Raw genomic sequence first — 14,653 nt, 5'->3', positions numbered from 1 at the left:
CCCATGGCAGGCAACATGTATGTCCATAGAGACGCTGCAGTTTGATAACACTGGTGTAAAGCACATGCTGCATCAATGTGTTTTTGATAGGTTGCAGTAGCATGGAATGGAGATTGGGTAAGTTACTGGTATTACAGTGTCAGCCATTTATTATAGAGGGAGTAAGTGATCAGTTATGGAGGAAGTACTTGTTGTGTTATTGGGTGGGGATTAAATAGAATATGTGCTGTGGGCAGAGAGGGACCATGTACTGCACGAGCTGTGTGACTGAGTTAAAAACTTTCTTGCATTGGGTTATGCCTAGCAACACTATCTTTTGGATTGGGTAACTTGGTGACCCCTGTTATGGCTTGCTGCTGCTATCATTATTATCATTAATATGGTGGTGGTGGCGAGCTGGCAAAATCGTTAGCATGATGGACAAAATGCTTAGACAAAATGCCCATCGACATTCTGAGTTCAAATTCTGCCGAGGTTGACTTTGCCTTTCATCCTTTTGGGGTTGATAAATTAAGTACCATTGAAACACTGAGGTCGATGTAATCAACTATCCTCCACCCCCAAAATTTCAGGCCTTGTGCCTTCAGTAGAAAGGATTATTATTATTATTATTATTATTATTATTATTATTTACTTGTTTTCATAAGTTCATAAGTACAGTGCATTGCTAACCAATAAATCTAAATCTGCAACACTCCCCCTCCGTCCCTACCCCCCATGTTTATTTAAATCAGTGTCAACTTGGTAGGATTCCTCTTGTGGGCAACACAAGTATTCCATTCAGAAACGAATGCCAAACGCATGTGTAATATTATAGAATAAGAGATGAGTTGTCCCAGGGTGGAAGCCCAGCACCACCTCCACTTAACGTAAAAGGCAGGCACAGAGCTGGAGACTGTTACACACAGACAAGAAAAACAACAGCAACAACAAAAAACAGTTAAGTAATCTGAAGTGAGTGGGAAGTTTCATCAGATTATTTTAAAGTCTCTTAGAGTGGAGCTTCTTAATACTTGGCTACACAAAATAAAAACAACAAAAAAAACATTTCAACAACCTCTCCCCCCACCCCCAGTCGACAACTGCAATCAAAACTCACCCCAGCCAACACCACCACTGCCATCATCATCATCACTACACAGGAAATATAGGAAGTTCTACTGATAAATTTACAAGCAACACACACACACACACACACGCACGCATGCACACACACACGCACGCATGCACACACACACGCACGCATGCACACACACACGCACACACAGAGTCACGCTGCCACAGGCATACAGAGAAATGTTAAGCCTGGGAACGTTTCTTCTAAGTGGATTAAATCAGCAATTAGAAGCAATCATCAATAGATCAGAGAAAGGTCAGCAGAGTAGATGGAGATGAAGCACCAGTATTGTAGTGGCTGGTGACAAACATAGATAACACACTGCCAATTTCTACCACTGGTCCATACTGTAGTAGTAATAGTAGTAGTAGTAGTAGTACAACTAACACCAACTTCATCACTCCACCAAACAACTGGTCGACACTTTTATTAGTACAACTAACACCAATTTCTACCAATTTCTAGAACTAGTCCAGGTTGTAGTACTAGGATGACTAACACCCTCCATCACTGCTTCACCAAAGAAAAACAAAAAAAAAAAAAAAATTGTAAAGTAAGAATATGAGCAGAGAAGCAGAAATTATAAATGGATGATTTTATTAAAATTTCAATATTGATTTAATTTTAAACTTATTCACAGTTCAGATTTAAATTACAAATGGTCACAGAGAAAGATAGAGAGAGACTTAAGATTAAATTTCACCAAAAAGTAGTTCTGCTGCCATATTATTATCCTTAACATCATCCCCATCAGTTAAACGCCCACACTATCCCTAACCCTACCCCACTCACCACCATGCTGCTAAAGCTTGAATGAATCTGCAAAGAAGTGTCTGAGGGCTGATCTAACAACTATTTCATGGCTACCCTCAACTTATTACCAGCAGCTTGCAGCACTTTTTCAATATCACAGGCTAAAATTAAACACAGTTTCAGTAGATTACATACGAAAATAGTTCAGAATGCAACCAGTGAAAGTTACTGTGAGTCATGAGGATATCCTGGCTTTTGAGAATATATCACCATGGCTGGAGATACAGATATGACTTTCAAGATTTAATTGAAACGTGATTTATGAAAATTACAAGTTGGTGCATGAGTATACTATAAACAACATCTGAATCTATCTGAAATAATATGAGTGGGGTTTCAGAATGTTTTTAATGGATCGGCCAATTTAGAGATAGACATGATTTTTCCAGAATTAATATAAACAAACATAAAGGAAATAAACAACAGAATATAAAGTCAACTAGATGCAATTCCAAGTTCATAAAATGGCATTAAATAAAGAAATCATTTAATTAAATTCATTATAAAAATGATATTTAATTAATAACAAAGAAAAGCAGTGTTCTAAACAGAAAGAACAGAATTCAAAATGAAACAAATTGAAAAATCGACATCATCATCTCTATTGTTTTCCATCCTATTTCTATGTTGACCTGGCTTAGGTAGATCTTCATAGGCAGGTTCAGTGCGTATTTGGAGATGGTGGTCACCTAGAAGGACAAGAGAATCACATCTGGCTCAGGCTTAATTTTTGATTTGGTTTCTACAGCCAAATACGCTTTGTAACACTGACCACTTTACAGAGTGTACTGGGTGATTTTTATGTGGCACCAGCACTATTGAGGTTACCTTGTCTGGTGTTTAGATTTGACAAATGATGAAACCTAAAACAAACAGCTTTAAACACTAAATCAATATGTCTAAGGCAAAAGTTCCACAAATATTAGAGAAGAACATTAAAGAAAAGTTGAATATATATATATATATATTTCAATATCCTTCAGGATCCCAAAACACTTGCTGCCAGTTTTACATCCACCTCTACATCAAACACATTATGTACATCCCTTCTAAAACTTCCAAAACTTAGCCTTTCCACTGCTGTTTCTCCTCCATGTCCTATCTTTTCTACTACAATAGTCTCTACACATCTCAGCCGGTTGCTCTAATGTCCCTCTGCATTCAGATACTCTTGTTACCCACACTGTCTCCTCCCCACCACACATACTGAACACTTCACTTTCCCTCTTCATATTTTACTGAGAGTTATTCAAGAGAAACACTAACAGCATGAATGGTCTCGGAGGGGATGTGAAGGCAATAATTACAGTTCCTTCTTGCAGACCAAACCGTCAAATGAGATACATCCCAACAAACAAACCAATGTAGAAGTTTCTATATGTTGCTCCACTGCAACATATAAAAACAGAGACATTGAATAATGTACCTCTAGATATACTTTATCAACAAATAATGTTGAGAAGGCCATGGTTGGAATACCCTCAGTGATGGTTGACCTGGGTCAAAACAGATTCTCCAAGTTATAATGATGATGACACAGTAGCAGCATCTATGAATTCTACCATTTTGAATTATAGAAATTTTAAAGTTCACTTAAGCTTGCAGATTAGACAAGAAGGAATATAGTCAACCCTACAGGTGTGAGTTTACAGCTATAACACCAAACCTGTGCCACATAAAAAGCACTCAATACACCCTGTAAAGTGGTTTGTATTAGGAAGGGCATCCAGCCAAAGAAACCAAGTCAAAACAGATGGCTGGAGCCTGGTGCAGCTCTCCAGCCTTGCCAGCTCCTGTCAAACCATCCAACCCATACCAGCATGGAAAATGGACGTTAAATGATGATGATGATGATTAGATGGATATCTGTCTTGTTACAACAGATAGGATTAGATCTGAGAGCAACAGCCATAACAACAGCAACATTATTATCATCTTTGTTGGCAACACATCTGCCATCAATATTTCCACAAACCAGCAACAACTGTCGACATTTACATAACACAATCATCATCATCATCACCAATGTAAGTAATACAAACAATAAACAATGAGATAGCCTGCATTTTTTTTTTTTTGTGGTGAAGGTCATCGCCTTAGTTTAAGACTTAAAACTAAAATAAAATCTGTCCCCCTCCCACCTTTGGCATACTTTAGCTCAACCAGAGCTGAATGAAAAAAAAAAAAGCTGATCCTACCAACCACTGCAACTGGGAGACAGAATAAGGGGGGGGGAATGAAAGAAAGTCTTTAGACAATGTTTAACTCAAAGACAAAGTCAGCATTTTTAATTAGTTTTAAAAGTAACGACACAGGAAACAGGAAAGCAGTTGAGGAAAAAGAAGGAAAATATATATTGTATGCAAGTTCTGAATTACACACACACAAACACACACACACACACACACACACACATCCCTTAAGTGCCTTAGAAATCACATATCAAATTGCCAAGTAGACAAAGCGTATGGCAATTACATCATCATCGTTCACAATTGAAATTTCATTTTCTCATTCCACTTGAAGTTAATTTGTGAAGTGATTATTATCAGATAAGAATCTGTTGTTGTTGTCGTCATCGTCTGTGTGTAAGCCAAAGATATACTATCCTAAATAGCTGCTCTCTTTTCGTGTTCATAACTTTGGTGCATAGCAACAGGGTCTTAGAACATTTGTCAGCTGTTTCATTGAACAACAAACCCTCCACTACATTCTAGACTTGACTCATTTTAATTAATTAAAATGTATTGTCTTACCACACCATCTATGCTAGCTATCACTTCACTATAGAGTTTACACACAGCAGGTGTCCCTGGGTATTCCTCCCCTACCTTCCTCCAAATATTCTTCACATTTATAAGACCACTCTGTCTTCATCCAAAGCAATCTTCTAAATTTTTCTAGTGATTCTAAGATCTGCAGTAACAGTTCCATTATATTCTGTTAATGAGGTCTGATGAGGCTGAAGCATGTCTACAGTTATCTCTCATACTGTTATAGATCAAACTCACCAATGCACTCCAAATTTGAGTTCATTAAAATTTCATAGGGCTATCTCCCTTGTGTTCCTAAAACAGAATTAGTCCTTTAGTAACATTGTCTGGAGGACTTCATTTATAATTAATAATATAATTAATAGAGATGATTGTCCGACTCAGCAACATGCCATAGTGTTTAGTTACCACACTTTGCAGTTTTGAAATCATGAACCCTCCCCACCAACTGGCTTCATTCTGCTACTTTGCACTCTTCCTTCCATGCTTTATAAAATACTAGAAGGGTGGAGTCGATCTGACTGAATGGGACCTTCTTTCTAAATTTGTTGAGTTGTGCCCATATTACAAGTCATTACTATTAGTACCCCCCCACACACACACACACACTACCCCCACCAATATTTCTATTTTTATTATTATCATTACATCAGAATTAAAGACGGTGAATCGGCAGAATCATTAGCATGCTGGGCAAAATGGTCAGCAGCATTTTGTCCTTTACATTCTTGACTTCAAATTCCACCAAAGTCAACTTTGCCCTCATCATTTTCAGGTCAATAAGATAAGAACCAGTTAAATACTGGGGTCGATGTAATCAACTAAGCCCCCTCCACTGAAATTGCTGGCCTTGTGTCAAAATTTGAAACCATTATTACATCAGAATTAAGTGGTGATTGTTGTAGTATCACTGCCATGCTAATTTCGTCAGCAGAGGAAGTCCATGACTCAGATTTTAATTGTTAGTTGGAATTATGTTGGGAAAAACATCAATGTCAATCACACATTTACAAGGCTTAATAATACTTGCCTCACTATAATATATGAGAGAGAGAGAGAGAGAGAGAGAGAGAGAGAGATGTATTATGTAATATATGATATATATATATATATGGACTTTAAAGTTAGCAGTAGAGATTGTTATTGTCATTATTTGTTGGTGTAAGGTGGAACAACTTCACAGTGGTTGTCCCAGTTTCATAGAATACAGGCTGATTCTAAAGTCTCCATACATAGGAAAAAATTATTTTTTTATAAGAAACACTTTATAAGATCCCCTACATTCCCTGATCTGACCCCTCTTGATTTCTATCTTTGGGGACATTTGAAAGGCACGATGTATCTCAAAAAGATAAAAGACCTAAATCATTTGAAGGAACACATCACCAACTCCTTTGCACACATATCACCAGATGTGTTATTACGAGTCCACAACGAAAGGGGTAAACGTATTGCAATGTGTATTCAAAACAATAGTAACCATATAGAGCCTGTTAAATAAAAAAAAAAGAAACTGTTCTTATAAATTGTTTTGAATCGCCCTGGGTAATGGTGAGTACAGCTAATATTTAATGACTGAGACACACACATTTTGAGTAGACTCTGATGTGTTCTTCCCTTGATTCTGTTATTAACTTAAATGGAACAATTGTACTTCTAAGATGAGGGGAAACAACTTAAAACTTCATTCAGACCATATACAAAAGGGGACTTTAAAAAAAAAAAGAGGAAAAACAAATATTTCATCACAATTCCAAACAACCCATTTATGTACTTTTGTTACAATTATTCTTCCTGGTATAAATTACTTTCCTATTTTTGTTACTCTAATTAAAACAGCATTGTGTATTCAGAAAATTCGTTTTTACTAAACTCACTTCATAATTAAGATAGCTTTCTGTATTTGGAAAGCTTGCTTTTAACAAAGGAGCCTCTTTTAACCAAAACATGAAACTTCAAATTGAAGCTATGCAATAAAATGGCTAAGTTAAATGTTAACATATTTAACCCGTTTGATACCAACCTGCCTAACACACACACACACACACACACCCACAAACACACACACATAACAGTTCTATGACAGTCACTAATTTAAAGAGATCTAAAGTAAAACAATCCTCTAACATTCCATAATTTATATTTTAAACACCAGATTAATAATGACATAGAAAGCATAAGTGCTGGTTCCATGTAAAGAGCAATGATGCTGGTGCCACATAAAAAGCATTGGCACTGGTGTCATATAAAAAGAGGTACTGGTGTTGGTACCACATAAAAAGCACCTGGTACACTCTGTAAAGTGGCTGGCATTAGGGAGAGCATCCAGCCATAGAAACAATGCTGGTGAGTGGTACTTGATGATGATGATGATGATCGCCGCCGCCGCCGCCGCCGCCGCCGCCACCGCCACCACCACCACCACCACCAAGGGAAAGTAGGACCTCAGTGGAATTTGAACTTGGAGTATAAAGCCAGAAGGAATGTCACTCTGCATTTTTTCAGATACACTAGCAATTCTGCCAGCTTACCACCTTAGCACACATAATAAAACACTGTACCCTAATCACACACACACATACACACACAGCTCTAGATGATTTATGAGGAGCAAGAATATAGAATATGAATAACAGAACTTCACAGAATTCCCTGAAGCAGAATTCCAACATGAAGTTATTACGGCCTGACATTACCGGCACCAATTTATCAAAAGGTATATCATGACATGAATTCCAACTACAGAACAAAGCATTCTTTTGCTCAACTTGATAAAAAGCTCCTAGACCCAGACCAATATAGCAAGAAGAGAATAATTGAATTGTTTAAAGATTCACTGATAGATAGGTGTTATATAATGCTTGTAGCCATGAAAAAGAGTTCTCGCAACAACAAGAAATAAGAAATCTTGAAAAATCAAGACAATCTTTATCAACCTTCTAATGACCATAAACATCTGTTTATCCAATAATGAAGTACATTGAACAATCTTGCCTTATACCATTGCTTTGTTGATTTGAGCAAATCATTTCATGTTGCACCAGTCCACCCTGCAATGGACTAGCCTCCTGATCAGGGGCAGATGTTGGCCTGCTTGTCTAGCCAGCAGGGTGGCACAGTTGAAAGCTAAAACAATAAAGTGCATTGTGACCAGTGATGTATGACCACATCCAATAGTCTGGTTGATATCATGATATATTCTGTACACTATTCTATCACATGGAATTGTACATGCAGGATGTGCAAGAGTGTGTGGGGGGAGGGGCTGTTTGTAAAGTCAAACTCTTCAAGTTAATATTTCTTCTTTAAACATGACTCAGTCCGAGATCAGATATGGGTTACACAGGGAATTGTTTAACAGCAAAAAAAAAGGGGACACCCATTCACAAAAACAGGAACAACATGCTAACATATGAAAGCAATCCCACCCCACAAAGAAGGGAAAAGAATTATATTGTTTAATAAATATTTATGACAAATAGCAAAGCTAAGAGGATGGAGGAAGAGAAGGTTTGAGAACCTGATAAAGGGAACTCATCAACTAATCACAAGTTTTTATCATTTCATCTTTAATGACTTACATCCATTTCCTTCAACAGGATGGTTTGGAAGTTTAAACTTTCCATGTTGCTGTTACATTCTAGATGTAGATCTTAACTGTGAACAAGGGTTTATACCTGCTATCAGCCTAGCAAACTGAGGCAGACACAGTAATGTCTTACCTAAGATATCACACAATTATATGTTTGTGGCCAGGTTTTAAATAATAAATGATAAGAAGCTTCTTTTATTTTTTACTCATTTCAGTCATTTGACTGTGGCTATGCTGGGGCACTGCCTTGAAAATTTTCTAGTCAAACCAATCAACCCCAGTGCTTGTTTTTCAACCCGGTACTGATCCTATCAGTTTCTTTTGTCAAACTGCTAAGTTAAAGGGATGTAAACACACCAACACTGGGAGACAAACACAGACATATATATAGCAGGCTTCTTTCAGTTTCCATCTACCATATCCACTCACAAGGCACTGGTTGGCCTAAAGCTATAGTAGGATACACTTGTCCAAAGTACCACACAGTGGGACTGAACCCAGAACCATGAAGTTGGGAAACAAACTTCATGTCACACAGCCACACCTGTGCTTATACTTATTGGTTTTTAGAAAATTGTGTTGCCATTATTCAGCATAAAAACTTGGTTTATACTGAACCTGTGACCTGAGAGAGAGAGAGAGAGAGAGAGAGAGAGAAAGAGAGAGAGAGAGAGAGAGAGAGAAAGAGAAAGAGAAAGAGAGGAAGAAATAAAATTAAATTTGAAAACAAAAAGGTATTTAATCCCAATGTTCTTGGTTATATGAAATATTTTGTGATGAAGATTCAATTTTAAGTGTCAGAGATAACATTACAGGATAAAAGAGCCATGGTTGTTGAGTTTGTTCTCCAAGAGTTCTTCACTTGTTTGCCAGTTAAAGATAATGATCAGGGGATGGGACGGCAAGAAAGAAAGGGAGAGAGGAGGAGGAGGGAAAGGGAGGAGGGGGGAGACACAAAATCTCTGAAGCAGCCAAGATTACAACCATAATTAACAACACAAGCATCAATGAGATAACAGCTACCATTCTTTTGATAGCTATTTTGGTAAGTGCTAAACATAGATGGTATTTGTTTTATCTAAGCTCAGACTTTATATTTGGCAAACTGTGACATAGAATGGGAGAAGTTAGGGTGCAGGGGTGTATGAAAGGTATGGCTTATTCAATCAGCCAAACAGAGAAAAAAAAAATGTATTTTTTTAATACTTTCCCCCACCCCCTTCTAGCAACAGGAAAATGGATTTTGCTCTAAACTGCCAAATTAAGAAAAAATGCGTTAGTCAATAATGGGATAACTGCAGAGATTTTCATATATGTCTTTTTCAGTAAATATTACACATTTTCTTTTCCTTAACTTTTATAGTAACATGAACCAGTGTTCTTAAAATGTATTTCATTATCACCACCATCATTGTTTTAATGTTCACTTTTCCAAGCATGTATGGCTCAGATGGAATTTGTTGAGGTTGATTTTCTACAGCTGGATGCCCTTCCTGTCACCAACACTCGCGTGTTTCCAAGCAAGGTAATACTTTAGCATATCTGAACATGTTTCCATGGAGATTAAGATATGAACAACACCACTGGTACAACAGTGACACCCATTTACAACCATCATACAAAGTCAAAGAAGTGTAAACACACACACACACACACACACACACACACACACACACACACACACACACACACACACACTCAACAGGCTTCTTTCAGTTCCTGTCTCCCAAATTCACCCGCACAGCTTTGCTCGACACAAGTCAATAGTAGAAGACACTCGTCCGAGTGAGACTGAACCTGAAACCATGTAGTTAGAAAATGAACATCTTTGCCATGCAACAATGCCTATATATTAACATAAATCATTTATCAAAGCATGTGATGTCAGCTAGAAGATCTATTTATGAGTTCAAATATTTTCTGAATATTTTTTACTCTTGTACATAGCAACAAACGATTGTCCTGTTAGTCCAGTCAAGATAGGTTATCGCAAACAAAACACAACCAATGTCTTCAAATTAAGTATGAGAAATACATCCTTCTTTGGGGGAGGAGGGTGTTTGTCTAACACAGGAATCATGGGGGAGATGTTGTCATGACAATAGTCAAGAAAAAAGAAATCAACCAGCCAGCTGCTACACCAAATATCCATTCTGTGTGACACTAAAATCTTCCTTTTCCCAAAACCAGATCTAGAGATAATTTAATGCAAAAGAAGAATGAAAAGCTATTCAAAATTCAGTTCAGATTTGAACCCTATAATCATAGACTTCAAAAGTGTCAAGAATTAATACAGACGTTAGAGTCTGGCACCATTTATAATGCACCCTTGCTGGCACCACATAAAAAGCCCCTATGCTGGCGCCACATAAAAAAGCATGCAGTGCACTCTGTAAAGTGATTGGAATTAAAAAGGGCATCCAGACATAGAAACCATGTCAATAAAAGACAATTGGGGTCTGGTGCAGCTTTCTGGCCTGACATCTCCTGTCAAACCGTTCAACCCATGCCAGTGTGGAAAATGGATGGAGGGATGATGATGATGATGACGATGCTGTTATTGCCCTGCCCTTATAAATGCCAAATTCTCCCCCAATCCAACTGAAATAAAATGACTATCTTCCTGAGGTTGCTCACAGCTATTCTAATAGCTTTCATTTGTTTCACTGAAACAACACAATCTTTCAACATGCAAGCATAGAAGGAAAATATCCAAAATTATACTCACTCTATGTGGTTTGTCCGAAGAGATATTTCTAAATCTCTAAGAACCTGGGTAGATGTTGCATCACCGAGCATTTTCCTTTTCTGTTTGGAAAAATAAAAATAAGAAAGTTTTAAAATGAAGGCCATGAATCAACTGAAACTTTCAAAAACTTGATTAGCCAAGAGGAGAAGAAGAAAAATAATAATAATAATAATCCCAGATTTTGGCAAAAAAGGCCAGCGATTTAAAGTGGGGGAGTCAATTGATTACATCAGCCCCAGTGAAACATATGCAAAAAACAAAGAAGTCTTGGATGAAGTTTTAATCCCAAAATGGTTGATTTTCTATTACAAAACCAGCAACAGTCTTAGACATTTTGGTATAAGTCAAACAGGTATACAGTCAAGAAATACTTGCCCAATAAATGTGCACATACAGAGACACACACACATACATACAGGTACATTCATTTATAAACATGAAATTCCCAAAGAACAATGAATTATGTTCTACAAGTCTTGACATGTAAGAATAAATTAAACAAAGCATAATCACAACCATTGCTGTTGGATGGTTTTCATCTGCTACTAATACATTTTTTTGTTTTTAAACAGCATGTCCACGAGAGATAAATTCTGCAGTAAATTTGCTTCTTTTGCAATGTATTTACAGAATATGATACACAGATGGCTACTTCAATAATTGATAAGATCTAAACATCAGTTTAATACTCAAATAAGTATGGAAACTAGTAATTTGGGGTCTGGTGCAGCTTTCTGGCCTGACATCTCCTGTCAAACCGTTCAATCCATGCCAGTGTGGAAAATGGATGGAGGGATGATGATGATGATGACGATGCTGTTATTGCCCTGCCCTTATAAATGCCAAATTCTCCCCCAATCCAACTGAAATAAAATGACTATCTTCCTGAGGTTGCTCACAGCTATTCTAATAGCTTTCATTTGTTTCACTGAAACAACACAATCTTTCAACATGCAAGCATAGAAGGAAAATATCCAAAATTATACTCACTCTATGTGGTTTGTCCGAAGAGATATTTCAAAAATTAATGAGAATATTGTGTATTTCAGTAAAACATGGCCATGAAAGGGTTAGATGAAAATATAAATTTAATAAGGTAACACATGCAGCAATCTTATTGTAAATCCTTGTTGTTTTAATACACTATCCAAAAGGGTCTGCTAATTCCCATATTGTTAACAGATATTACATAAACTATGGATTCTTGTTTTAAAACTATCTTCATGTTTTTCTACATTCTAAGAATTAATTACAACCAGTTGACATTGTTACCATTAATAGTTCTTGTCAGGATAGTTGTTTGTAAAACCCTACCAGAGTAATAGTTTAGCTGTTGTAACAACAAATCATAGTTTCGTCGTTTTAAAACTGGGTTTGAGGCAGGTCTGCTGCTGTTACAGAACTACATTATTGTGACAGTGTGTTATGGCAGACAACAAATGAGAAGACACCACATCAATCATTCTATTAGGACAAGTGATCAAACAATAACCAGACCAAGAATAAAACTACAGGGACTTGTACATGCCAAATCAACAACATTTCATGAAGAAGTTATGCACCAAATCTTAATCATTTCTGAAATACTGAGTGTCATAAGTTTTCATTCAATTTATATATTTCAACATTATTATTATTTTTAAATCCTCATAAGGAGAAGGGGCCAATGCTAACAGGAGTTGTACCATAATCTCAACTATGAAATTAAATATTCTTAAATATGACCTAACAGCTTCTGCCTGGCCTTATCTCTACAGTAGGGACTTTCCAAAATAGGTTTGCGAAACTTTTCTCACACCCAGCAGGTATCAGCCCATTGCATTACGAGTTGAAAGCAGCAGAACTTTCTGCTTTGTACACATTGACCAACACTTCTAACGGAACTGATGCAGACCAACACATCTAACAAAAGGAAAATAGACTAACAAGCCAATTCCTGCAGAGGCTCTAATAGAGAATAATAATAATAATAATAATAATAATAATAATAATAATCACAGGATTTTATGGGATTTCCTTCTAAAGACTGATCATACTATTGAAGCAAGAAGACCAGGTATGATTATAGAGGACAAAACAAGCAGTGTCAGGTCATAGACCTGGATGCCAAAGAAATTGAGAAATATCAGGACCGAACTAGAAAGATGAAAAAATTTTAGAAAACTGAGACAGTTATTCTAGTGGTAATTGGTGCACTTGGCATAACATCCAAAATGCTATATAAGACACTGAAGGGTATTGGAATTGCTACATGCATTGTCTCTCTGCAGAAAAGTGCCATCCTGTATTCTGAAAGGGTCTTTAGGAAGACTCTTGAGATTTGAGATTTGGTGTTATTAAACCTCAAGACAATATCCCTGCTAACTAATATAGCATATTATAAAATAATAAAATAATAAAATAACAATAATAAAATAATAAAATAAAATAATAATGATAAAAGTGATTTCTTAGGGCAACCAAGAACGGAAGAAGCTCTAAATCAAAGTATCAGTTTCTAAAAACAATTTATCTGTAAAAGAAATGGAGAAATTATCCAAATATTAAGAACTAAAAATAGAGATAACCAAAATATATATGTTGAAAAGAAAAACTGTCTTTCTAATAGTAGGAGCATTGAGGGCGATTAATAAAACCTGCAGACAACAGCCTAATCAAAACCCAAATAATTACAAATATACATAACAGACAGAGAATAAGCACCACAAGGTAATGTATAAAGAGTATTTACAAAAAGGAAACATACAAAACCTCCCATCCCCTCAAAAAAAACACTGCGTAGACAGGAGGCACCTGAGAGATGCCCCCAAGTGTGCACTGGAAGAATACAAACATAAGACTACTGAATAATAATAATAATAACTGGTTTCAACTTTTGGCACAAGGCCAGCAATTTAAGGGGAGGAGTAAGTCAATTACATTGACCCCCAGTACATGCTCAACAGATTTTCTTTGTTGTGTCAGATGATGAAAGACTTATGTCATGTGAGAAGACAAAAGACCAAGGTGGCTAACGAGAGATGGTGTAATACCTTGTCTAACCAATGCCAGCAGAGAAAAACAGATGATAATGGTGATGGAGTCTGCTGGCAGTAAAACTTCCAAGACAATGTTACCTGCTGCAGATTGTCATAGATGCCAGAGAATCTTCTAAAACTAGACACCAAGCTGAATTAGGGTACTTATGAAGAAGAAAAACCAAACAATACCAAAGTAAGAGGTCCCAACAAACTATGAATCCACAGACCCTTATCACTTTAGAAGAATAAAAGACAACTCAGAATAAGGAGATTTAAGATATAAGAAATTAACAATCAAGCATAATATATGTGCATTCCCATCATCAGCTGTTCAATCAGATATCATTATAGTTTCAACACCTGGGTTGTACCATTCAATCCAGCAGTGTCTGAAGCATTAAAAATATAAATGCTGCCTAGAAATTCACCAATTTATTACTACAAGTAGCACTGTCAGAATAAATGAATAGTGATAACTTAAAGCTACAAAATAGTATCTGTAACAAAGAACTCCAAATTCCAAAAAGAATGTGTGTGTGTGTGTGTGTGTGTGTGTGTGTGTGTGTGTGTGTGTGTGTGTGTGTGTGT

At 36.6% G+C, this 14,653-nt stretch overlaps 1 protein-coding gene across 1 annotated transcript in view; it reads right to left on the bottom strand.

The window, feature by feature from the left end:
* Positions 1–14,653, bottom strand: part of LOC106868205 (formin-like protein 2) — a 152,290-nt gene that overhangs the window by 36,816 nt on the left and 100,821 nt on the right. The window contains exon 4 of the mRNA XM_052971305.1: positions 11,025–11,104. Within this exon, the coding sequence (XP_052827265.1) occupies positions 11,025–11,104 (80 nt within the window). The remainder of the gene's footprint in view (positions 1–11,024; positions 11,105–14,653) is intronic.

Source organism: Octopus bimaculoides, chromosome 10 (genome assembly GCF_001194135.2).
Source record: "Octopus bimaculoides isolate UCB-OBI-ISO-001 chromosome 10, ASM119413v2, whole genome shotgun sequence".
NCBI lineage: Eukaryota > Metazoa > Mollusca > Cephalopoda > Octopoda > Octopodidae > Octopus > Octopus bimaculoides.
The sequence above is the reverse complement of the archived record's forward strand: the minus strand, read 5'-3'. Positions and strand labels throughout refer to the sequence as shown.